At 37.5% G+C, this 27,918-nt stretch overlaps 1 protein-coding gene across 1 annotated transcript in view; it reads left to right on the forward strand.

Annotated features, from left to right (window-relative positions):
- The first annotated feature begins 1,054 nt into the window (after window positions 1–1,054).
- The window catches only part of ntn4.S (netrin 4 S homeolog), a 79,317-nt gene continuing 52,453 nt past the window's right edge, over window positions 1,055–27,918 (forward strand). The window contains exons 1-3 of the mRNA XM_018256005.2: window positions 1,055–1,481; window positions 15,454–15,983; window positions 26,939–27,217. Of these exons, the coding sequence (XP_018111494.1) occupies window positions 1,418–1,481; window positions 15,454–15,983; window positions 26,939–27,217 (873 nt within the window). The 5' untranslated portion in view covers window positions 1,055–1,417. The remainder of the gene's footprint in view (window positions 1,482–15,453; window positions 15,984–26,938; window positions 27,218–27,918) is intronic.

Below are 27,918 nucleotides of genomic sequence, written 5' to 3' on the forward strand. Positions count from 1 at the left end.
CGTTTCTCCAACCGCAAATAAATTTGCGAAACTGCATTGACAATTCGCCATAAAAATTGGCGCGCATCAAAATTATTTGGCACCCATTGACTTTAATGCATTTGGACAAAATAGTCGTGCATATAAAAATTGTGGCTTGCATCAAAATTGGCGCACGTCAAAATTATTTTGACTCCCAATGACTTCAATGCTTTTCACAAATTTTCGCCATTTCGCTAATTTACCCATCACTGCCAACAGCCCTTATGAGTCCATTCTAACACTTGGTGCAAAGAATATGCTAAAAATGTATACATCCTACAACAGCTCTTTTTCTTCTCTTTTTGTTAAAAAAAAAAACCACGCAGTTCTAGTATTTCAGCCTTTGTGTAGGTGTGCAAATGAATGCAGTACCAATACTGAGGGGGGTATTTGCTAAAATACTGCATTTTCTCAATATTTTAATAAAATGACTTCAACCAAACTACCATCCACATTCGACAGCAGCACAGAGAATGCAGGGAACAAGCCCGGATTTCTCGGGTGGGTGCGCCTAGGCCGCACTGTCCGATAGGGTGACAATAAGGTCCTAGCGCCCGCCCACACTCCTCTCGCGTAAGAGCCGGCAAACGGCACTATTGAATGGGAAAATGTAGCATGCCGCCCCTAATTTTTTGCCGCCCTTGGCTTGGGCCTATGTGGCCTCGCCACAAATCCGGGCCTGGCAGAGAATCAACAGAAAAGAAGATGGGGAGCTACTGGGGCATCTTAGGAGGCACAGATGTTTTCTGCTAAAGGGCTGTAGTTACCTCGGCCCAAAACATAATGTACAACTACATCTTTAATCATGCTTAAATTCTCCTTAATATGTGAGAACTAATATTGTGCTTCATTTGTCTGAAGTGTCTTTTTTCCATCATGTGACCAGGACATTTTTGTAATAGTAGGTGTCCAGTTGTACAAGGTGCGAGGCCATGTGCAGTGTGAGCGTCCTGTGTGATGGAACTGAGAGAGAGGCGGGCTTAGGGCAGGCGGGGGCGGGGCCTACAAGCTGTAGCTCTAGTCTGCCTGTCTGCTCTAAACTTCTTCTCAGACACAGTTGCCTGAGTAAGCAGCACAGGGGAACGCGCAGTTGTTTGCTGGAGCCCCAGCTGTAGCGCAGGGACAAAACCGAGCAGGTTGGCAGTAGAAAGCGGAAAATTAGTGCCCTGCGCGGAGATGTGGGGACTCGGGAGATCGCGTCATTGTGCTGGACATTAAGACAAAAGGAAGAAGTTATGCCCTCGTTCCTATCGACGTGACCCTGTCTCTATTGCTATTACGATATTGCCTGTTGACTTGTTTGTTACGGCTGTGCAAAAGAACCGCTCGGCCCCATGACAGCTCTCCAGGCATAATCCTTGCACTAGCCACACAACTTTACTTGCTCTTTGGCACCATGGATTGTCCAGGCTGGCTACTGCTGCTGCTACTGCTACTGGGATCAGTCTCACTCACTGCAGGTTGGTTCAGACGCTCCCTGCCCTTATTCATCACTTCCAATAGCTTAGACAGTGTCGGACTGGGACACCAGGGGCCCACCAAAAACCCTTACACCAAGGGCCCACCCAAAACCCTTTAGACCAGGGGCCCACTCTAAGCATTATTTTCTTCTTCTCCTCACTCAACCTCTATTCTCCTAGTCTCTTTTCTTTACATACTATAACCTATTATTCCATCTATTTAGCCTCTTTATTCTCATAGAAATAGGGAAATGGCCATGAAATAAGCCAAATGTTTAGGAGCAGGAGGGCCCACTGACACCTGGGCCCACCGGGAGTTTTCCTGGTATCCCAGTGGGCCAGTCCGACACTGAGCTTAGATGTGCCAGTGCCCCCAGGCAAAGTCATCAGATACCCCCTGTGCCAGCAGCACTGGCTCATTCAGCACTTCATGTAGACACAAACAGCTTCACAATGGGATGATTACTGAAGGACAGCCTCTAATAATAACTTATCTTATTATTTACATTCATAGTCAAAGTAACTGGGCGGTGTTTAATGCACATATTTGACGTTTGTAGGAGCATATTTATTATTAACCAACCTCTTCTGCCCCTTTCAGGTTGCTGAGTTCAAACAGAATAACAACCATACGTTCTACAGATTGGTATTCAGAATGTAATGTTTATATTTAATTCTTTACCTTTACTCTGCAAAGAGGCCAAGACATGATTTTTACAGAATGTCCTTTGTAAAGTAAATCTATTTTTTTCCTTCAGTCAGTGACACTAGGATTTGATGTAAATATAGATGCTATGTGGCTGAATAAGCCCTGCTGTCTTACAGAAATAATACCCACTTATGTTGTGTGGCCCAGGAAATGTAAGGGAATGGCCATACTGTGTATATCTTATTAAACATGGACTTGTAAAGCTGCAGTGGGACCAGGCCATATACAGCCCATGCAATTAAATGTTTTGTTTTTTATTTTAATAAAAAATAATTTCCTATAATGGTTATTCCCATCCCAGGGCAACATTTTTAATGATACATCTATGGGGACACCTGTGTCGCATGGCCTACACTGTTCTTCACATGGGCCCTTGTATGATTTTGTTTACTCCTGCATCCCATGATATGTTTTTGAATACTTTTGGTTTATAAACGGTGCAGTGTAGCATAATGATAATTTCATATATGTTAATTCAACAAGTTGTAATAGTGCAGGTTCTCTGCCCAGTATTAAAAACAATGTGCCTGGGACTGTACTGTAAATAAAAGAGCTGTCAGTCACTCAGTGTGTCAGACTTAATTACTTTAATGATTCGCCATTGGGCACTAACAGTGTTCTGACACAGGTCATGTCACATTCATGCATTGTAAGCTTAAATGCAACAGTCTGGAAAGGTGGCAATTCAAGCAGTACATCATTTCCAGATTTAAAATCATGTAACAATGTTCCCTCTGTATGGTTTTATATTAATAAAAAATATTATGCAGTTCACGTCTGAATAGCTGGATACGCTGCTATTATGCCATTAGTGCAAGTGAATTATCAAGGAATTATTACAGCTTTGTTACCTTGAATACAGTGTGTTTCATATCCGTTTATAAGCAACATGTATTCATGCGTCCCAGTTGAGAGAAATAGAGCTGTGGTACTTGGCCTGACTAGTCAGTTGGACCTCAATAGTCCAATGCTGCAACTCTGTTTGACCCTTGCAGTACAATCACATGTGTGGATAAGACTGCTAGAGTAATAAAAGGAAGTATGATGATCATAGCCAATATGCATTTAATTAGAGAAAAATATCTAGTAATATGGTTCACTATACCCTACTGCTGGATGCTATCTGTCTTAGGGATGTAATATGATGTGTGTTTGATGGGGTGGATGGTTTATAGGTGCCCCAAATAAATAAATCAAAAGGACTTTTTCAAAAGTTACCAGCTATGCGGCAAATACTACCTTCAACCAATAGATGGTACATAAAGATATAATTTTTTGCACTCCGTATGCAAGGTCTTTGTTGGTTTCTGTTCTGGTGCATTTTGACATTGTTGCACAAGAAGTGGAAGGCAAATTCTTCCTATAATAATATTTTCCTCTAGGCACTTATATTTTTTCATATTTGTGTATTGTGTACTGTAATCCATACTGCATACAATCTCTGTTCAGTAATTGGATCATTAATAGAGAGACTTTCTTAGCCTGCAGCGAACCAACAGAGAAAAAAGTATCTTATGCTGTACAAGAGCGCAGAAGAAATATGATCTTATTGTAACAGTAATTGACATTCTTTCTTTAAGACTCTGAAAGGTAATTCTGGATATAGTGGAAAACACCTACAGTATTCATGAAACTGGGAATTTTTGGCATGTGACGTTGAAGAAGATATTATCTTTACTAAATGATCTACATCATTTCCTAAAAATAATTTATACGTGAAACAGATTCTATGTTTCCAATAGTAATACAAATAAGACATGTAAAAATAATTGGCCTATTCCATGGCAGTCTGATAATTCAGAATGAATAATTCCACCGGCACACAGGTCTTAGTTACAAGCAGGGATAACCCTTGCTGTATTTTATTTGCGTGATGCAACGTTTCGTGGTTATCCCCTTTGTCAAGTCTGATAATTCAGGCCACAAGGCCAACAATTAATTATGAAAGTGGCAACATATGTGGATATTTTAAATTTGGCCCAGTCAGATCAAGCAAGAACTATGTGACCTCTACCATGTGCCTCAAACAGTACAATCTGAATGCAAGTTAATAGCTCAGACTGATCATGTGGTGTTGCAAACAGGGTAGAAAATAACCAGTCTTTTTTTTTCTTTTGCACCTTATGTTCTTTACACCCACAAAAATCAATGGGGTTTACTCAGAATAGCAAGCCCCTGGAAATAAAATTATTTGTATTAAAGTAAAAATATAAAAAATGTGCTGACAGTCTTAGAATCAGTGTCAGTGGTTTCAAATTCAAAGCTTCTGAAACCCAAGCAAAGTGCTGGAAAGTTTAAAAAAAGTCCCCATTGCTAGTAACAGAGACTTTTGTTCTTCACCTGTTGTCTAGTTAGATAAACAAATACGGCTAGATCTTTTAGTATTTAGTATAATAAATCATATATTGCTGGTGGTACCCGGTAATGTTACAGTGGTACTTTAAACATGCACTTCTGAAATCAGTGCTAGAAGCACATATAATCACAAAGTAGCATGCTTTTCCAGCATTTTTCCCAGAATGCCATGATTCCATTCTCCACATTCTCATCTCGGGTTAAGATTTTAACACAATAGAGTGTGACGGGTAGTATGGGCCAACGTTTTTTATTATGTTGGTTTCCAATGCACAGAACCATTAAAAAATTATTTCTGGTATTTGTGGGCTACTGAACTAACTACAAGGTTCAATTTATAAAGATAAATGACTATTCATGATGCAGGTGGATCTTGATGTGAACAGATCCACATGAACTTAAAGGGATACTGTCATGGGAAAAAATTTTTTTTCAAAATGAATCAGTTAATAGTGCTGCTCCAGTAGAATTCTGCACTGAAATCCATTTCTCAAAAGAGCAAACAGATTTTTTTATATTCAATTTTGAAATCTGACATGGGGCTAGACATTTTGTCAATTTCCCAGCTGCCCCTGGTCATGTGACTTCTGCCTGCACTTTAGGAGAGAAATGCTTTCTGGCAGGCTGCTGTTTTTCCTTCTCAATGTAACTGAATGTGTCTCAGTGAGACATGGGTTTTTACTATTGAATGCTGTTCTTAGATCTACCAGGCAGTTATTATCTTGTGTTAGGGAGCTGTTTTCTGGTTACCTTCCCATTGTTCTTTTGTTTGGCTGCTGTGGGGGAAAAGGGAGGGGGTGATATCACTCCAACTTGCAGTACAGCAGTAAAGAGTGATTGAAGTTTATCAGAGCACAAGTCACATGACTTGGGCAGCTCGGAAATTGACAATATGTCTAGCCCCATGTCAGATTTCAAAATTGAATATAAAAAAATCTGTTTGCTCTTTTGAGAAATGGATTTCAGTGCAGAATTCTGCTGGAGCAGCACTATTAACTGATTCATTTGAAAAAATTTTTTTTCCCATGACAGTATCCCTTTAATAGAGATGTATGGGTAGTTTTGATATTTGCCAAATATAAAGCTTCTCTATGTACATGACTTTTAGTAACACATGTAAAAGGAGAGTACTTTCATTCCACTCTATAAGGAACTGGCTAATGTTCTACATCAGCAGGTGATGGAAAATAGTCTACATATAGTATGCACTGTTAAAAGAAAATGAAAAGTGCAATGTAATAATTTTTCAAGCAAAACAATGGGCAGACAAATGTTTAATGTGTGTCCTACTTACTTGGCTTATTTTGAAAACAGATGTGCTTTTTTCTTTAGGTTATGATAATAGATGCAAAAAATCTTTTTCGTTCCAGATGCAGAAAAAGCTCTTAATTTTGCTTGTTAAGGAAGGAGCACAAAGGCAGTTGCGCATATAAATGTTTATAAGAAATAATACACTTTAATAACAATGTACATAAGAACTTTCATCTTTATGAATTTCAGTCTTGAAGCTATATTGGTATTATACATAATACAATTTCCCTGTGTTTTCTTTAAACTGTTGGATTGCTCCAGAAATCCCCAGTACCAAGAAATTCAATCATAAAGCCTCATTTATGAACTGAGAGCGCAAAGTGAAATTTTGCACAATGCAGATTTATTTTTCCCCAGAATTCTGGCATAACATGCTGCTATGTTGTGTTTTCTGTGATTTGGTTGTGGCAAACCATTTGATCAAACATTTCAGTGTGGCGATGGCATCACTGATGGACAAATGTGTATGGTGTTATACAGCATTAGAGTCTGGTTTGCTTGGTATTGACACAACCCATTAGCAGAAGCTTGGAACCACCATCAATTTTAAGATGGCAGTAATTCCAAGCTTCACACGTGTCAGTTCATGCACTTGTATGCAGTTGATCAGAGCTGGACGGGCACATTGGCACTGGCTGTGGTTTCTAGGTTTTACGCCCGTTTTCACACTTTGCAATTACAATTGTGATTAAAAATTGTAATATCAAAGGTGTAATGATATGCTCACAGACTATGGTCTCTACTTAGGCTAGCATTGTGTATTGCCATTTTCATAAACTTTAGTTTCAGATATGCTGTACACCAGTACTCATACAAATGCAAAGGGCAAAGATTAATTAACAAAACTGAATCACTGATGCCATTCTTTCTCAATCCTCCTTGCCTTGTACCTCCAACACATTGCTTGGGTCCAGACAAACTCATTGGGGCAAATTTACTAAAGGGCCAAGTGGCTAACGCTGGCGTAATTACGCTAGCGAAGGAGATAGACTCTGGTGCAACTTTGCACTCTAACACCAGGCAATTTTCGCTTTGATGAAAGAGTTACTATGCAAATTCACTACGTTTTTGATTTTACTGAACGTTGCCTCTATCGCCAGACTTGCCTTCGCCGCCTCGGACCAGGCGAAGTGCAAAAGAATAGATAGGACTTGGTCCAAAAAAAGTTGAAATTTTTTCTAAGTCCCAAAAAGTGATAGGCTGAAAAAGATCGTAATTTTTTTTTTGGGTACCCTCCTTCCTCCCTACATTTCCTTACATATGGCACATAAACTATACTGTGGGCTCATGTGTAGGCCAATTTAATAACTTTACCTCTTGCGCCAGACTTGCTTTCGCCAACTCAGATCAGGCGAAGTGCAATAGAGTAGATAGGAGTTCCTCACAAAAAACGCTGGTGACTTCTCCGTTTTTCAGGGTGATAGGCTGCATAAGATCGTAATTTTTTTTTAGGGTACCCGGTTTCCCCCTACATTTCCTTACATATGGCACATAAACTATACACTGGGCTCATGTGTTGGGCATTATAACAACTCTATTTTATTTTATTAAGGTTCCCTGGGCTTGTGTAGTGTAATGTATTTGCTGCAAGATATACGTCCATTGAAATGTAACTTCCCGCCATATGCAAATGATCTAACGCTAGCGCAACTTTGCTATGCCTGGCGTAGTAATGATAGCGCAACTTCACCAGCGTTTAGCGCCGGCGATGAAACTTCACAATTTACTGAATTAGCGTTGTCTGTGCGAAGTTGCGCCTGGCGAAGTGTGGCGAAGGCAGCAAAGCCGTCGCTGGCGAATTTTCGCCTGTTAATGAATTTCCCCCATTGAGTAATGACATATGTTTCGGATATCGGCCTGTGGAAGAACTGAGACTAAGAATCTGCCTGGGAGGGCTGTAAAAGTTATTGTTACTGCCTGCAAATCAGTTAAAGTATTTGATAATACCAGATATGACTGGAGGTGTTATCACCCACAGCAAACATGCCATAGTACAAATGCTTAAACTTGAGGCCTGTATTAGTGTTGTCCATAAATACTATTTTGTTTTCAAGCTCAGTCAGTAAGTTGATATTACCTGGAACGCAATCAACAAATAATTTTCATTTGCTAGTTCATGCTATATTAAATTGCTTTCATAGAGCTAAAGGAACTGCGCAAATTTCAGTACCAGGGACAGGGGCAGGATTGACACGGCCTCATTCCATACACTCTTTACAAAGGAAGCACAGAACTTTCATTCAATGTTGTTATTAATATTTGGCTTTCACCTTACCTGAGCAATGTCTGGTGTTTGGGTTCACAGTTTATGTAGATTAAATAATGCCCTAATTATATTCCATAATATTGTGATGCTGACCGCTTACTCCTAAACTCAACTGCTCTCAAAATAGCAGCACAAAGGGAAAAATACTATAGCAGCATACACAAAGACGTGGGAAAGGATGAAAATACAAGTGCATGTGCTATTTGCAAGATTTGCAAACTTGCCCTATAATGTGCTCTTAACCCTTATGAGTAAGTATATACACTAATGCTACAATGTTTGCAGATAAATGTATTTAAAATGTGCACATTGGGTTTTGTACAATTACTATTACAGATTATTCACAATAAGCAAAGCCTTTTTTCAGTTGCTTTCCATCTTTTATTTTTTACCATTTTCCCAAAATGTAAGTTTAAAGTTGAATGTCTCTAGTGTTTCAGTCTGGCAGCTCAGTAATTCAGGAGGATTCCGAATTGTTACAATTTACTACATTTAGTTGATACAATTAGTTGGTACATATCTCAGCAGTATATGTGGAATATTAGCAAATATTGTATCAATTCTAAGAACCTCAGGGATTCTTCTCAGCAAGGCCAAAAATAACAAATGTATCAACCAAATGTATCAATATATAAACAGTTAAAGAGTCTGCAACCCCCCCCCCCAAAGGTTCTTTAGAAGGCGAAAAAAAATAATTAATCTTTACACTTCAGTAATCAGAAAAATGGTCACAATTAGAAAGTTATTGGAAAAAGTCTTTATTTCTGGGGATCTATCTAAAACCAACTGAACTAAAAAAAAAATGATTAAAGGTGAACAACCCTTTAACAGCAACAAATCTATTGCACAACTTTTTTTTCCCAAATAGAACGCCTTTATTATATAATCAATGTTATTATGTCTGCCAGATTGAAACCCTTTTTGGGTATGCCATTGTTCACTAACCCTATCCATATTCCCATAAACTATAGCTAGGAGCCTAGAATCTTAAATGAAAGGAAGCAGGCCCAGCCAAACAAACAAAATGCTGTATACAAGCATATAAATTGACAACTGTTTTTTGAATCACATATAAATATTTTTTTTTACAACAAATTCCAGCTTTACTGATTTACTTGTTACAGTAACAGATGTAAACATTATGCTTCATAAGTGTTCCTTTGATTGTGAAACAGTAAAGTGCTATAATTGCTAGAATATTTCAGTTTGCACAGCTATAAAGCTGAATGATTTCTAGATATGATAAAGACAGCAGGCACTGGGTGGTAAGAGGACTCTGCTCAGTAGGTTGTAGTCTAGAGGGTAACAGTAGTATGGCAGACAAAATGAAGAACATGTAAGGAAACTATAATCATTTAGGTTCCATTTAGGGCAAACTGTAGAGCAAATAATTTTTTTTCATGGCAGTAAGATAGGAAACACTTTTTAAAAATAAGAATAAAATATAAGATCGGCCATGGAAAATTATAAACATAAAATATTATGAAAGGGGTCGTCCACCTTTAAATAAACTTTTATGGGGTTATTTAGTAAAGTCCAATTTTTTCTGGTCGGAGTTTTGAAGGGGAAAAAACACAATTTTTTCCTAGTAAAACTAACCTCTAATTTTTCAAGATTTATTTAACCTCAATGCTGTTAAAAGTCAGAATAAAAAAGTACTCCATCTCAAACCTGCCGAGGTGATGTAGAAGTCAATGGCAGATGTCCTGTTTACAGTTGGAAGATATCATGATCCATGATCATGGATTTTGTAAAATAATCAGATTAATTTGTGGTTTGCGTCTTTTTCTGCAATATATTTTTTCAAGTACAGTTATTGATAAATATGGTAAAATGTGCACATGAGTTTGGTCAAAGTGATTTTAAGGAAATAGTGACATTTTTCAGATTTTAGTAAATAACTAATTGTACAACGTGATATTCTGAGACATTCTTCAATTGATTTTTTATTTTTGAATATTTGAGGGTTTTTGAGTTATTTAGCTTTTTATTCAGCAGCTCTCCAGTTTGCAATTGCAGTAACCATACATTCATCTAAATATGAAACTGAAATATGAATAGGAGAGGCTTGTATAGAAGATGAGAAATAAAAAGTATCAATAACAATACATTTGTAGCATTTATTTTTTAGATGGGGTCAGTGACCCCTATTTGAAAGCTGGAAAGAGTTAGAATAAGGCAAAAAAATTGAAGACCAATTGAAAAGTTGCTTAGAATTGAAAACATGTTAAAAGTTAACTTAAAGGTGAACCACACCTTTAATATTTGTCTTTATTTGCAACAATGAGAATTTCCATATTGCTTCTATTGCTTCATCTCTAACTTTTCTAATGGTCTTTACAATTGGTACTATTTTGATTTGGTAAAAAAAACAAAACTCTTACTTCTCTTTATTTTAAAAAAAATCCTTTCATTTCTTTAGTTTTCTAGTGCCCGTGTTCTCACAGTTCTATTATTGATCTAAAGTCCTCTACTACAACCTCGTCTTGTCTTATTGTTTTGATGCCCCTTTTGATGCTCCATAATACTTATTATACTTATTCTTATAATTATACACTGCATTAAGATAATCTCAAAATCTGGGAATTAGCAACAAATGCTAGCTACAAAACTGTATTTGTATATTATATACTATAATATGCAAAAGCAGCATGGTATTAGAGCTATAACTTGGAAACCTGTTATCCAGGTTGCTTTGGAAAGATGAAAATGCCCCATTCCGCAATATTGAAATACTTTTACATTATTGCTTGATTTGCCTGTTGCCTCTGTAATGATACAACAATTACTATTAACCAATCAAGCACAAAATTATTTTGGTGGTTACGTTTTCAATTAATTAAGATTTTTGGTTTACAGAGTATAGCAACCTCGCACATCTGAATATATAAGCAGAAACCTTTTGTGGCTGTGGAAAACTATTATGTGTGCTTGTTACTTTAATGGGTAATTCTGTAAGAGTACAAAGTGGATCTTTCTGCTTATTTATTCTGCACTGTGTTTACAGTTGTTGTGTTGTAGTCAACACTTTAAGACTATGACACAAAGTTATACATCTGGCCAATGGTCAAAAGTGTTTGATACATGTCTTGAAAGAGATCTTTTTGAAAATAAATTGTATTATCGAGTAAACAAACTCACACACAGGTTTGTATTTATAAACAAAATGTAATATCTTGTGTCTTTGAACATGGGGTAAAATTTAATTCACTTGGTACTAGGCTGATGTCAATTTACTTCATGAAAAAATGTAAATAAACATCTCTCCAGGCAATTGTTTTTAGATTGACATTTGATGGATTTATTTTATTCATCATGCCTTTTGATGTGTGCCATTAGCAATGCAATTCCAAGGATTTCCGCAGTAGCTCTTAAGATGTCTTGGTTACTGTAAAAAGAGTTTCTGTATAAATTAACAGTAAAGTTCGAGGTACAACTAGATGAAAGATATAAATTAGCATGTTAGGATTAATGGAACAGTCCCCAGTTATTCTTAACATACTATATCTCAAGGTTGCACCCTAGTGTGTGAAGGTCTGGTCATTGTTAAAGTCAAGTCAAGTAAAGAAGGTGTGTAAAATAAAACAATGGAAACTTCAGTGATTGCTACAAAATGTCAATATTACTTTGTTGGATTTTGTACTGGATACAATACGATACATCAAATCAGGCCATTTTAATGTTGGTTTAGGAAGACATTTTAAACCTAATTTACTATGTATGTAGTATGTTTCTTTTATTTTGCACACTAGGGGGCATTATCAAGGGTCGAATTTCAAATTGAAAAAACTTTGAAATTCTAATTCAAAAATTTCGAATTTTTAAAGAGACACTACATTTTTTTACAAATTCAAATAGAATTTAGACTATTCCTTAGTCGAAGTACACAAATAATAGCTGAAAATTCGAATTTTTTCATTCAAAAATTCACCTCGACCGTTGATAAATCTGTACCTAGGTATATATTCTATGGGTCCCAAACACAGACTACAGGTTTAAAAAAAAGTTCATTTTAATGTTGGCTCAAGGTGCCATTATGCTGCTTATACAGAAAGTTTATTTTATTTTGACCATTAGTGTTGTATAAGACCAAAACACAGACTACAGGTTTGAGGGTTTTCCCCGGTTGCCATTTAAAGGACAAGGAAAGGGTACTAATGGTTTAATCCCATCGAAAGGCGTACCTCCAGCGCTGTCATCAGTGCCCTGAAGTCTTCTCATATTCAGAATGCTTTCCACATCAGAAGCCAAATAGGAAAAAAAAACACTTAGTTCTTTAATGCAAATACCTTTAAGTCTATGCTCTTGCACCAAGGGCAAGACCAATGCACATGCACACTTGGAAAGACAAGTGGGCAGCACATGCGCAGTAGAAAGTATTTGGGAGCACATTTTCACACAACAGAGCATCAGTGCATTTTAGAGGGAGGCTGGAGATTTGCACATGCACATTTAGCGACAAACCACCATTTTTATTACATATACCTACCCAAAATGGCGGCTGTGAAGGACAAGAAACATATAAATCTTTGAAAGCAGACGATGGGAAATACAATTGCTATTAAGAAAAAAAAGTTTGTTATCAGGTAAAGGAAAGGCAGGTCTTTATAATGATGGTGTCTAAACCCTTTTCTTGTCCTTGTGATCCCTCTTAGCTACTCATTTGTGTAGGATCTATTGGTAACTTCATTTTGGAAGGCTATATCTTAAGGATTGTTGAATTTGTATATGTTTCTTGATATTTTGCTTGGCTCAGCACAGTGGGTTGTGCTATAGCATTTCAACCATGGAATTTGAAGAAGAGACTAATGGAGGCATTGTTCTGCCCCCAAACCCATGCTTCCAATAAGAAATTTTCTCCAAACATTGTTATTCATTACCAAACTCTGGCCCTAGCTGTTGCATAATTTCTAGGTATTTTTAGTTCTATGCTCTTGCTGTGACCTCTCTCACGTGCCTTGATTCCAAAAGAAGCAGTAGAAGAAGCAAAGAAAAGTTGTACTACAAGGACTTGCATGGCCAAAACATGTTGTGTGAGCAATATAGATATCTGTTGTCTTCACACTCTGTGGCCAAAATAAACTGATAATGTGTGTTTGTCTCCAATAATGTAATGTTTTTTTCACTGTTCAATCCAGTTAGAGAAATCCAGAGGTTCTTCTAGTTTGCTGATCTAGTTTGCGTATCATAGTATAAATGTTTCAGGAGAGCAAACTACTTTCAGCTATACATACAGATCTCTGTTCATTGATAAACATAAAAGACATTTTGATAAAAAAATCTAAATCTTTCTTTTGTTTATCTATCTGATAAAAGTAGCTCTTAACCTCCCATATATATTTATATGAATATTTTTTTTTACTTTTAATCTTTATATAGCAGCCGTAAATGCTTTTACATTGTAAAATCACAGACATCACAATAGCATCTGAAAGATAAAAGCGCAAGCAGTGATCTTTTATAGTTTAAGCTCTTAATAGCAAATCCCTTTTACCATCAGTACCTGTCTCCGTTTTTATGTGATCTTAGTTGTAGGTTTAGAATTCTATTTCAATAACAATAATACTGAATTGGTGTTGTGAATAGATAATTGTGCAATAAATTAAATATCTTCTTAGCTCCACCAAGCAACTATGGCTTGTATATGAAACTGTATCGTATGTATGTATAGTGAGAAAGTGAAGGGGCTGACTAATACAGCCCCTTCACTTTCTCTTTTCTATAGTACAGGGCATTTGCTTGCAGAGAGTATCTATGTGAATAGGCCAACTAACCATCCGAACCAGGGAACACGCAAAACCGGAAGTGAAATTACATTTGACCGAATGTGGCGTCACTACGGCGCCAAATCTTCACCAAAAACTTTAGAAAACTGGAAGAACCACAAGGGAGGGTGGGAGGGATCAAGCCCGCACCTTTGTTGGGTACCCAGCCGGGTTACCCGCAGACTGCCGACGCAACCAAGGAATCAGGGACTTTTTGCCCAAAATCCGACCACTTTGCGGGTATTCCGCTGGTACCTGCGCTGCGGGCACCTGACCCAATGCAGAAATCTATCTCAAGATTCAGAACAATGTAAGCAGTGTTCAGGATTTCATGTGCACACAAGGCATTTAAATAGTAGTAGTGATCCTCTGACCCACTTACAATCCAGTGATGCAACTGCCTCTCATTAAAAAAAAAAAGTGCTACCTGCTTTCGGTAAAACGGTATTCTTTAGGTGCAGGTAAATGGAAGCAAGTAGATCAAGGATGTAGAGGTCAGGCCAGTAATGCTTGTTTGGGGATCTTCAGCACTGAAGTAGTAGCAAAATGAAGCTAATGAGTTTTCCAAAGAATCTTTAAGTGAAAAGTTGTAAGGGAGTTCCTAGAAAGTTGCAAGAAAGAGACTGATTTACAGTATTATTATATACTATTGGTGTATAGGAAACCATGTATTATTAAAGTATCTGTGTAAAATAATACTCATATACATATGACAATGTTCTTAGTAATAACTGCTGTCAAAACTTGTACTTGTTTTATAAGAAAACAGCACTGGATTTACTTTCTACAGTTTCAACTTCATTGTTGGCAGTACAGAACAGATCAGGAAAAAAAAAAAAAAAAAAAAAAAAAAAATATATATATATATATATATATAAATAAGCCTTATGCATCTCCACTACATTTTATATCTTGCAGTTTGAAAACTGATAAAACAAGGTTAATTTTGTTTCAATCATCCATTCTGTACACCAAAATCAGTGCAGACAACTTATGCCAATAAGCTGGTAGGCACATTGTTATTATTATTATGCTTTTATTATATAGTGCCAACATATTTACAAAGAATATTCATAATTCTCGTAAAAAAATGTTGACATATAAAGGTCTCCACATATGATTTGTTTATAATCAGAAATGATGTGCAAAACCAAGACATTCTCGTTCATGTGAAAATAAATAAGATGAAGTTCTGTATTTATGGAACAGGCACAGTATAGATATTTTAAGGGAAAAAAAGTTTGATGGGATAATCGGGCAAAAACTTAGACAGCTGGGGGACCCCGGAGGTACAGAGGGCACTGGCTGATACTCGCAGATCTTAATTTAATACAAAAATTAGACAATGTCATATTGCCAAAGCTTGGGTGGGGGTTATATTTTTGTTATTGAGCCAAGTAATTGTTTTAAAAATATAAGGAGTCACCATCCCAAATAATATTGTTTTGTAACCAAAGCATTTGTGACCCCTGGAGGATTTTAATGCAAACTTCTAAAAATTATATTCTAGCTGTATATTTAATTTTTTTTTAAAATTTACTTTTTTACAACTTACTTGTGTTTTAGGGCTCAACAGCATGGGCAGAATTGGGTCCCAACGTGAAAAGGCATGCAGTCCTCGAATGGGAAATCTAGCTATTGGTCGACGTTTATGGACAGAGACAACCTGTGGTCACAATAACACTGAACTCTACTGCACATACCGAGAGTATATTGAGCAGACTTGTACCGAGCCAAAATGTGACAAATGTAATGCTGCACTGCCACAGCTCTCTCACCCTCCTTCAGCAATGGCAGACTCCTCCTTCAAAATTCCACGAACTTGGTGGCAATCAGCAAGGGATACTCAACGGGAGGTCATAAGAATGGATTTGGAAACAGAGTTTTATTTTACTCATTTAATTATGGTGTTCAAATCTCCCAGACCAGCGGCAATGATTTTGGAGAGGTCACAAGATTTTGGTGTCACGTGGACTCCTTACAAATATTTCTCAGTAAACTGTTCTGCAACATTTGCTATGGAGGACGATATCCAAGAGAAAGAGGCACTTTGTACTTCACGTTACTCCCAGGCACTTCCTTGTACTGGAGGAGAGGTAAATATCTTTTGTTCAAACCTGCATTAATGGGTCAGTATCATTTTTCAGTAGCATACGCTCAGATAATGACTTTTCCCTCTCTGTAACCTAGATAATGGACTTCATAACCTGTTCAAATTTAACACATTGTTGGTAAATTCCTAAAAAAAACTCTCATTGACTGTATTGCCTTAAAGATAAGCAAATTCCATTATGCAGGGGATGTATCTGTGTACTAGTGATATTATTCACTTGCACATATTAGAAACTTGGAGTAGTTTCAGTTTCTCTGTTGACAAAAAGTATATCTAACAGGGTGGTATATTGACTATTAACTGATACTGTTCTGTGAAAAAACAGATCATTTGCGAGCTATGCATCCATTACAGAATCAATTTTATGGGTATGGCAGTAAAAGCATCTATGCCAACATATTAATTTTGGATGACCTGTTAGGTTTTCCTGGCATTCTGAGAAATTGCATCATAGTGGAGTTAGTAAGATTAGCAGAAGGATAAAAGGATCTGACTTCCACTGAGTTCTTTTTAAAAAAAAGTTATTAGAAGCAGTTATTTGGTTAAGGAGTCTTGCAAAGTCAGCGTCATTTTTCTATTATTAGTCATATTATATTTCAGAGGTTGTCTATGAACCAGATTTCATTGGGACAGAGGCCAATTTTATTACAATGAAGGCAGTCTATTAGATGGTGTCTGCATTAACTACAGATAGGATCATTCACATTTCTGAGCCAATAGAATATTTCATGTGTCTCTGCAAGGAATGTTCACTTTGGAATGGGATAACTCTGAATAAGATTAATGTTAAATAAGAAAAAATGTTAATAAGGGGGTCATCTAAAGCAACTGTATCACAATCACTTAGTTCCATTTGATGCTGAAGGTGAAGAACAAGACAACTAGGATATATGTTTGGATCCCTTCACAGCAATTTAGTACGACCCAGCAGAATCATGCTTAATTTTAAGTTTTTGTGAGACACAGCATAGATGTTGAAAACTGTTGGCCTGTGTATGGACCTAAGACTATACCTTTCTGGATCCATATATGAATAGGATCATTCATATTTTAATCTGACAGTCTACATATAGACTGTCTGTGTGGTCAGATCATTAAGCCAGGCACTTAAATCCGCCCAGGCTATTGGCCAAGAAAGCAGATGTTTCTGCACATGGCCAGCTTAAAGGCCAGTGGCTTCTCTAGTGCTGCTAGAAGGCAATTACATTATAACTATTGTTAAATTGTGGTTCATACACCACTATTCCATTCTAAAAACTTTTTTCTGCATGTAAAATACTCAGAACAAAACATTCAGTATGAATTCAAACAGTGGTTGATCATATAATCTATCATAGTTGTTTAAACTAGTTCTATACTTAGTTGTTTTACTTATGACAAAATCACATAAGGAATGTATATACATTTATCTAAAAGACTTTACATTTGAATTACCATTTTTTATTTTCTTTATGGTTATATATGAATATATGTAAAGTAAAAAGTCTTACGGAGTAATTAAATCTCCCTCCAGGGAATAAAAAATATGAATTAAAATTCCTCTGTGTTACTTTGTTTACAAATCAGAAGTGCCAAGGCTTTATAAATAATGGAAGCTCTGTTTGAGGCTGGCGTGGCTTCCAGATGCACAAAAATTTGCATTTATCTGCAGACTACACAATGTACCAGTGCAGAAAACACTCTCTTTATCCTTTTTCCTAATAGGTTATCAACTGAATAAATGTCACATATCATCTGAAAGTTGCAGTTTAGCATTCCACAGGTATCGATTTTTTCCAGGAGAGACTGAGAATTGGAGAAAAGTGTCTTTTAATTCTTTCATTATAGTTTTGAATCTGATAAAAGGAGAAGGGAGAATTCTCATTTTACTCATTCCAGCCCATTGCATTTTCTCACAGATTGAGAATGAGTTAATATATTTTTTGTTCTCAGCAATTAATTTTGCACAAGCCATTCGGCAGCTCAGAGATGCTGAGAACCATTCAAACCATGGCTGACAGTTGAAAGAAAATTCTGCGAGTTGGCTGTTGACTGTTGACATCTTCTTGAATTTCCAGCATATGGGAGATTTGCCCAAGGTGGGAATAAATGCTAGAACCTGCCTCCTTGGCTGAAAATGCAAAAACTGATATTAAGTAAAATAAGATTAAATGTTGGTAGACATGCCCCAAAGAGTTGGATACAATTGTTCTGTACCTTCCTTACATCACTAATTATGGTGCAGACTTGATTAAAGTATAGGATCTACTAGATTATAAGACTCGTTTTTCTTTGTTTTTAAGACAGAATGGTACTGAACTACAGTAAGTGTGAGGAAATAGAGGAAGATGACATAGATTGTATTCACTTTGATAAATGTTAGCATTTAAAAAATCCCACAAGAAATTGCTTTTTTACTGAAAGCCAAATGTTTGTACGCACAACTTCACATGTGCGTACAAACATTTGGTAACATTGCCAATGGTGCCTTTGTGGCTGATTTTGATCTCTGGTTATTGACTCCTGCCTGGTTCCAGATTTTGCTTGAAAGCTGCCTGTCATTGTCCATCTTTGACCACAATCCTGTTTAACCCTTGTCAGTACCATGCTTTTGATCCAACTCTGCCATGTTAAGGTTCTCCCTGTTGGTCCGCATCAAAAAGTTCCAGGTGACTATTAAGTCTCTCCTGCTCACTGAGAGTGCAATCTTTCTAGCTGCCACCAGGTAGAGTCCTGCGCAGGTCCATTTTTTGGACCTCGTACCCGATCCGTATCTGCAACCTGCAAGCCGCAACCCGGACCCGCAACCCGCATTTTTACCCACTGCTTGACCCGCTACCCGACCCGCAAGTACCTTATCCACAACCCGGACCTGCTGACCATCAAGAATCAGGAAGTGACATCATTGGAAGTAGGCATGATCAGAAAAAAGGAGTAAAACAGGAAGTGCTGTCATTGTAAACCGGAAGTGACATCATCGGAAGTAGACATGCTCAGAAAAAAGGAGTGAAAATCGCTATTGAGAAGACCCGCGGCCCGCAGAACTGCTGACCCGCATCTATACCCGCACCCGGAACTTCTACCCACAACCCGCAGGTTTTTGCAGGCAACCCGTGGGTACCTGACCCGTTGCAGGACTCTACCACCAGGGTCTCTTCTATACAGATCGTGACAAAGGCATTAATAGAATTTGGCATCACATCACCCATCAGGGCATTACACAACATCTTTTACTGTGAAAACCATTTGCACTGCTTCAAATTAAAGTTATCTCTAAGTCTAAAGCTGTTGCCTCTTGTTTATTCATAAGACTACAAAGATTACCCACTGTGATGTCCTGTAATGTACTTATAAAGAGTAATAATGTCCCCTCGCAAGAGCATTTCTCCAGTTATCTGACTGATCTTGTGACTATCAGGTCCTGTTGATGATCAACATGTATCTGATACTGTAACCCCCTTTTTTTGACTACAAAATGAATGGGCTTACTGATATTTGCTAGGAAAAAGTATTGACCTAAATCTTGCCAAGTGTAATACACATCAAATGCATTCATGGCTTTTAGAAAACTCCTGTAATTACAATTTAAATGTCAGAGGGTCTTATAGAAGCAGGTGTCATGTTTTTTTGTTGCTCTGGTTCCAGACTGCAGTGAATGAAATCAAAACTTACCTGTCTGTAGTGTAGTTGCAATAAAAGTATATTTTCATGGGTCCCCTTCATTAAGGTGTAAAAATTGGCAAGGTTATTCACCCACTATGCCCTTTTTGCCTCCAGTACAAAAGGGGGTAACCTCCTGTCATCACCACCTGGTATCAAACGGATAAGGCATATCTGATTTTGTAGTTTGTAGAGGAAGAAGTATAACGTGTATTAAGGTCCCTATAGACATGACGATTTCAGTGCAGTCCGACCAATCCATCAAATTATCGTGCGTTTAGAGGGATTCGAAACGATCGTACATCTTACGATTTTTTGACCGACATCTGTCAGAAAATTGATCGGCCAGGTTTAAAAATCTTTATCGGTCCCAGTGCAATCTATTTATGTTTGCAGGGCCAAGCAGGCAGCTACCCTTCAGTTTTGCTGGCAATATCGCCTGAAATTGTCTTTTTAGTTGATGGGCACATCAACGATCATTTCGAGATAATCGTGGTCTCACGATAACGATTGGATCTTTTAAAAATCTTTACATCTGTAGCCAGCTTTAGTGTCAACCAGCATTTTAATTCAGTGACTCTTGAGTGCTTCCTCATCTGAAGGCCTACCTGCACACTCCTACAGCTATCATACATAACAAACAAAGTGGGGCACAGCTCCTAAAGTTTCTTTTGAAAGCTTATTGTGTGTAAATCAGATCCTGTACCTTTATAACTTACCTACCTTGATAATATTGTATGAGGTATATTTATCTCCAAAGTCTTCTTGGGGTGAAAAGGCTGTCTTCGACCCTGTTCACAGTTTATGCTCTTGCTAAAAATATAAAATAATCTCACGCTCACAGCCTCCTCTCGTTTTATGTTTTCCTATCTGGCAGCCATCGTGCTTCCGAATGGACCAATTCCAGGCTTTCTGCTATGGGAATGCATGGGGCTCATATAATCTTTGTCTCACATTTGTCTTTGTCTCTGTTAAACTGGGGAAGTGTCAAGCTCCAATGTTAATTTCAGCCTAGTTGTTTTTTTTTTCAACTTTCTCTTGAGCTTTGCTACCTGGAACATGTTACATAATCGTTGGCATTTAGACTGTTTATATTGATAGGAATATGGTGTTAGGAGATAGAGAGATTCTGTGGTAGCAGACTAGACCAGATAGTAAGCAACTGCCTAAACATGTACGAGCAGGCTTCTGTCTAGCTTGTACCGCACCTCAGGCAGTGTTGTTTACTCACATAAAGAGCAGGTATTTCAAGAATAAGGCAAGCCAGGGGCCATAAATCTTTGCCTATGAAGGGGTGTGTGAGAGTTTACCTGAGGCAAAAAATACTTAAATTCAACAACAAAACTCAAAGTTATCATTCATTGGTTATGATATGTACTATTAAATGCTTCTTACCTACAGCCATGTCAAAATAGGATTGGGAGAACCTATAATTTGATACAATGTGAAGCACTCTAGCATACCATTTGGAGACACGGAGAGTGAAATGAAAAATGAACAGAGAGAAACTATTTATCGGGAGCTTTATACTGAAGGTTTTTTTTTAAATATAGACTGCATGAATGCTTTGGGCAGTGAGTGATTTCCAAACTCTGGCTTTGGTCCCTCTAGGGCTGGTTAGAGTGAGATTTAGGAAGAATGCTTATTAGCTCCTATAGATAGTCCTATAATGCCAAACTGATTTAGTGTAAGAGTTAGGTTAAAGTCTCTAGATATTCTGTGTGCTGTTGCTGAAGGGCAGGACACAGCAGTGCTTTCATGTATCTGTAATCTTGTTATTTGCTGAGGGGATGCCCGACAAAATGTTGATCCTTAAGAAAATGGGGCTTGAAACTAAAATGTTAAAAAACTAGGGATGCACCGAATCCAGGATTGGTTCAGGATTCAGCCAGGATTTTGCCTTTTTTCAGAAGGATTCGGTTTCGGCCCAATCCTTCTGCCATCCTAATTTGTATATGCAATCCTAATTTGTATATGCAAATTAGGGGCAGGTGGGAAATCTCGTGACTTTTTGTCACAAAACAAGGAAGTAAAACTGTTTTCCCCTTCACACCCCTAATTTGCATATGCAAATTAGTATTCGGATTCAGTCAAATCTTTCACAAAGGATTCAGGGGTTCGGCAAGATCCAAAATACTGGATTTGTTGCATCCTTGTAAAAAGCATTGGCTTATGGACTAGAAAGTTCCAAGAAGACAAACTCACAGCAGTGGATCTCACCCTTTTTACGACCCACATACATATTGTAGTCAGCTGAATTCTGTGGTTGGGAGGGAAGGCATTATTGCAACTGTACAAATTTATGGAAGGTAGGTGAATTTGAACCTGCTCTTTTAGGTATGGATAGCTTGTAAAAATATTTTGCTGTGGAGCAGTAATAAATAGCTATGACAAGCACAGCCAACAACATGCATGCTCTGTGGTAATCTTCAGGGGCCACAGGGTTAAATCGCTGTGCTTAGTGAGCATGTGCTATAACTGTAATATTTTGGGAAACCAACACTGTACTGTAGGTAAAAATATGTGTACGTGTTTACTTATGTCTAAATAAGCCCTAATACGAGTTATTTTATTGTATTGAGGTTTAAGAGTTTTTCTTACTAGTTTTTCCAAATAGCTACATTATATAAGGGGGATCAAAAAAGTGGACAAATACAATCTATGCACAAGAAAAATCGAATTCAGTGTAATAGGAGACAGAAGTTATAAGTGAAAATATGATTATAAGGAACCAGAGATAGAAGTTGTTGCTGACGGTTTCAGTAGGAAGTCAAACAAAATGTCTGGTATGTGACACAATGCACCTGGAAAGGTAATCGCGTTTATCTAATTGCACTGCTGAATCTGAAGAATTTTGACATACATATTTTGTATCTTATATATGCATATGGCAGTGTAACTCATTCAGCAATATGTGAAAATTACTCAGTGGTCTAAATATATTCAGCAATAAATATACTCAAGAGTTTTGCATTTTTTATGAAGTCGCTGATCATTTCAAGGAGAACAATTCACCAAGTATCTATAGAACGTAAAAACAATGGATGTTGTGACTCTGCTTGCAGACTAAAACAGATATACAGTTGAGCAAACATACCATCTTCCATGTAAGTGGCACTGTTGTTCTGGAGTATGGGCTATTGTGTTTATTTGCATTTGAGTTTGAGATGATTTTCAGTTTTTCATATTATTATTATTATACTGTGTCTGGTTGCACCTATTTACTACTGATATATAAAAAAACCTGATCTGTTAATGAGGCTTGAGCTCTGCACTTCAGCCTGTTGTGGCAAATCATAGGTATCTATCTATTATAGGTTGCCAGTTTGTAGGACTGGAATTAGAAAGACATTTGACAATAATTCCCATACATCATTTTTACATTATATAATATGTCCTCTCATCTGCCTAATCCCCCCCCCCAAGGGAGCTCTTTTATTTTGGGGACCAAGAGCATATTCCCTCTCTTACCCTAAACCAAAACTGTATGGGTCCACACTTACACCTTCAGTGCCAGGACAACACTAATTCACTAAAATGCGAAGTTGCGTCCAGGGTGCCGAACGATGGCGAAGTTTTGCTATCGTTAATTCGGCAAACAAAGTGAAGTTGCGCTGGCATTGGCTAATTTGCATATGGCGTGAAGTTAAATTTCAATGGATGTATATGTTGTAGCAAATACATTACACTACACAAGCCCAAGGAACCTTAATAAAAGAAAATAGAGTTGTTATATTGCTCTACACATGTGCCCAGTGTATAGTTTATGTCCCATATGTTAGGAAATGTAGGGGTAAACCCTAAAAAAAAAAAATTACGATCTTTTGCAGCCTATCACCCTGAAAAACTGAAAAGTCACCAGCGTTTTATTTTTGGGACTTAGAAACATTTTCATTTTTTTTTTTGAGGAACTCCTAGCTACTCTATTGCACTTCGCCTGGTCTGACGTGGCGAAGGCAAGTCTGGCGTAAGAGGTAACGTTCATTAAAATCCACATCTTAGTGAATTTGCGTAGTTATATTCATTAGCCAGAGCGAAAATTCGCCTGGCGTTAGAGTGCGAAGTAACGCTAGAGTCTATCTCATTCGCTAGCGAATTTACACCAGCGCCCGTTAGTAAATCGCCGAAGTCCCGAAATGACGTCAAGCTGGCGAATTTTCACTAGCGTTAGTCACTTCGCCCTTTAGTAAATTTGCCCCTAATAGTGGGTATAATACAAAGCAGAAAATAGGGTCTTGTTATTTTTGCAATTGATCCACTCTTAAATTGAATGGAACCCAATAAAAGTGGTTTCATTTAATCCACATGCAATGTCCACTTTCAGTTTTAATTTATTACATGCTTGGTCTTTAGAGACACAAATGTGAGGAAGATTGAAGGAGTTCTGCTGGATATTCTTTTCTGATACAATAGACTTTTGCTTTATGTTTTGATGCTCTGAGACTTTTATATCCTGCCAGTGATGGATAGTTTTAACAGCTGTCTTATTCCTCGCCAAGTTACTGAACTGAGTTGCAGATTTATTTTAAATCATATTATCTTTGAACATTTTTCCTACTCTTGGAAATTCAATTTTGTTTATTTTTATTTGTTACAACATCTGTTTTGTCCATAATCTGACTCAAAAAGGTGCAGTAAATGTGTAGTATACTGCACTAAGATTCTATTTTCAGACTGGAATATACAAGTAGATTTGCTTACCTGGTGAGGACTGCAAATGATCCAAGCAGAGGGCAAAATTGTCCCTCGAATATGTGACCCCAGGGCCAACAATATAATTATAAGAGAGCCTTAGCAGACCTGTGCAACAGCCACATGTGATAATTGCCCAACAGGACTTTCTAGCATTCCTGCTGAATAGATTACTTGTTCTTAAAAGGGAACTATAGCGAAAATGAAAATGTAATATAAGCTTCATCATACTGAAATAATAAACATTCTAAATGCAACCTGTTAAATATTCTGCATTATTTCTGATATAATCAAGTTTGTGTTCACTATCCCTTTTTTCGGCATGTGTTTCTCTTCATTCTCTCTTCATGCAGCAGTTGGATTTCAGACTTTGACTGACATATCCAATATATCTGATAGGGGGGCTTCCTTTTCTAGCAGATAAATTCTAGTTCACTCTAATATCTGATTCCAGTACAAACAAAGTCTAACAAAATAACTGCATTTTGCACAAATTCTGCACGTAGAGAGACAGGATTTCTGGTGATTTTAATAGAGTGAGCTCTAATACATCTTCTAGGCAAAAGGAGCCACCCATTTAAGATATATTGGATCTAACTGTCAATGAATATCTGACACCCAACTGCTGCATGAAGAGAGAATGAAGAGAAACAGATGCTGAGAGAGGGATAGTGAAGATAAATGTGATTATTTCAGAAACGGTACAGAATTTTGAATTGATTAGATTTAGAAAACTTCTTATTTCAGTATGCTTAAGCTTATATTAAATTTCTTATTTTCGCGATAGTTCCCTTTTGAAATATTTATAGGGTGCAGTGAATCGTTTTCACCATATGCCCAGGCCAAAGAGTTGATAGCTGAGTCTCGCTCACCTATACAAGCAGCTAGGCAGAAATCAGAAAGCTAGTTATCTTTATAGTTATTTACCCTTTTCCCAGAAACAAACTTTGTTATATATCATTATATCGTTATATAGTATTGGCAAGCATGTGTATTCTAATGTTTTGGTGCATACCTTGGAAACACGGGAAATCTAGTCTAATCTAATCAAGAAAGCCTCGTATCATGGAACATTGAAAGAAAAGTTTTCTTGTCCAGCGATCTAGAGTGAGATCTCTTTTTTCCCCCTCAACTAACATACTTATCATAGGCAACACCCAGGACTCTAAATGAAATATCACTACCAAATTTGCAGGAGTCTGCAAATATTTCTGTTATATAAATGTTTATTTTGTCTCCACTATGAAAATAGTATTATTGCAGTGTATAGGCCTATGGCACACAAGGATTTTTGGGGTGCTTAACAGTGACAACAGCAATTGTTGGTGTTTTGTATTAGTAAAAATAATTGCTTTTGAAAGCATTTGCTTCACCTCTGGTTGTTTTTAAACTAGGGATGCACCGAATCCACTATTTTGGATTTAGCCGAACCCCCGAACCCTTTGTGAAAGATTCGGCCGAATACTGAACCAAATCCTAATTTGCATATGCAAATTAGGGGTGGGAAGAGGAAAATATTTTTTACTTCCTTGTTTTGTGACAAAAAGTTGCACAATTTCCCTCCCCACCCATAATTTGCATATGCAAATTAGGATTCGGTTCGGCCGGGCAAAAGGATTTTTGCCGAATCCTGCAGAAAAAGGCAGAATCCAGAACCAAATCCTGGGTTCGGTGCATCCCTATTTTAAACAGTGTTGCAAAAGTATTAGTTCCCCAGCAAAGACAGTTCTGTTAATCTGTTGCCTTGTCTTACATTGTATCAACAGTTTGAGCTACCAGAGCAAAGAATAGAAGTGACAGACACTGCTTTCAACACCAACATATATACAAATAACTTCAAATCCATAGAGAATTTGTAATGAATGCATTTTGCAAAGTTGCTTAGAATTATTATTTATTAAGCAACAAAATAATTTTTGGGGTTGACATTCCCTTTAAACATTAATCAAACCCCTATAATGATTAATTAGATTTTAGTTGAGATCAAGTACAATGTACTGTTTTATTATTATTATAGAACATGAAAATAATTTTTTAAATTAATTGATTAAAATGGAGTCTATGGGAGATGGCTTTCCCATAATCTGGTGCTTTCTGGAGAGCCGCTGAAGAAAAAGCTGAAAAACCACAATAAACAAAACAAAATGAGCACCAACTGCAAATTCATTGCTTAATTACTTTTTTTCCACAAGCAAAAATAGCATTGCTTGACCATTAAGCAGTCACGTTATACCTGTCAATTCTCATGTGACCTAGCATCAAGTTATACCTGGAAATATTTTTCAAACATTGGCAACTACAGAATGTCATGCTAGCTAATGTTCTCCTATGTTTGTTCTATCAGTTCTTAGGTACCAGGGATTGTTCCATACTCCAGATGTTAAGTTTAACATTTGCGGGAAGCAAATGAACACATGTTTATGCCAGTCTTATGTAGCTCCGAATAAGAATAGTATCAGAATGTTGAAGGGAAAAACGAATGGAAGCTGAGATGGGAATCATTTCAATGATAACTAGAATTATGTGATACAGAAGCCTAATACTTTGTTGTGTGACTTTCACTTTCCTCTTGTCTGATTAAATCTTAAGTTTCCCCCTTTTTTTTAGGTTATATATCGTACTATGTCACCTCCATATTCGGCTGAGGACCCTTACAGCAAGGAGGCTCAAGATCAGCTGAAAATCACTAACCTTCGAGTGCAACTGCTGAAGCAACAACCATGTCCATGCCAGGAGAAGACCCCTGACATTAAACCTCAATATTTCACACACTATGCTGTCTACGATTTTATTGTAAAGGGCAGCTGCTTTTGCAATGGACATGCAGATCACTGTATTGCTGCAGAAGGGTTTCGGCAAGTAAGAACAACTAGCAAAATACAGGTGGTAAGTGTACAAATTATAAGTGTCATGTTAAGCCGTTCTGCAACATCATTGTGTATGCACAGCTAACATTAAGCACAAACCTTGCATAGACCTGAAGCAATGGGGGTATAGCTGTATATATAGACAAGCATTCTTATGTATATACTGTATGTATTCAGCAAATTCTCTGTTCATTTATATTAAAGGGGACCCGTCACCCTAAGAAGTGATTCCACATTTTTTTCTATCATGTTAGTTGAGCAAAATAAACTTTACTTACACCAGGGGTGCCCAGGACGTCTATCGCGATCTACCAGTAGATCCCTGTCATGCTCCTGGCATCTCACGGCACTCACAGCAGCAACTGCCTCACCTTTACTTTCCCATGGACTTTCTGGCGAGTGAGTGAGTGAATGAGTGAGTGACTGAATGAGTGACTGACTAAGTGACTGAGTGAATGAGTGAGTGAATGAGTGAGTGAATGAGTGAGTGAATGAGTGAGTGACTGAATGAATGAGTGAATGAGTGAGTGAATGAGTGAATGAATGAATGAATGAGAGCGGGCTGACAGCAGAGGGGAAGGGAGGATGGGCGGGCTCACAGCAACAAGCATGGGCACGGGGGAGGTTGGGCTAACAGCACGGTCACGGAAGGGAGGCAGGCTGCAAGTATGGGCATAGAGGAGAAGGGAGGGCTGAGAGCAGCAAGCACGGAGGGGAAGA

This window comes from Xenopus laevis, chromosome 3S, assembly GCF_017654675.1.
Source record: "Xenopus laevis strain J_2021 chromosome 3S, Xenopus_laevis_v10.1, whole genome shotgun sequence".
Lineage (NCBI taxonomy): Eukaryota > Metazoa > Chordata > Amphibia > Anura > Pipidae > Xenopus > Xenopus laevis.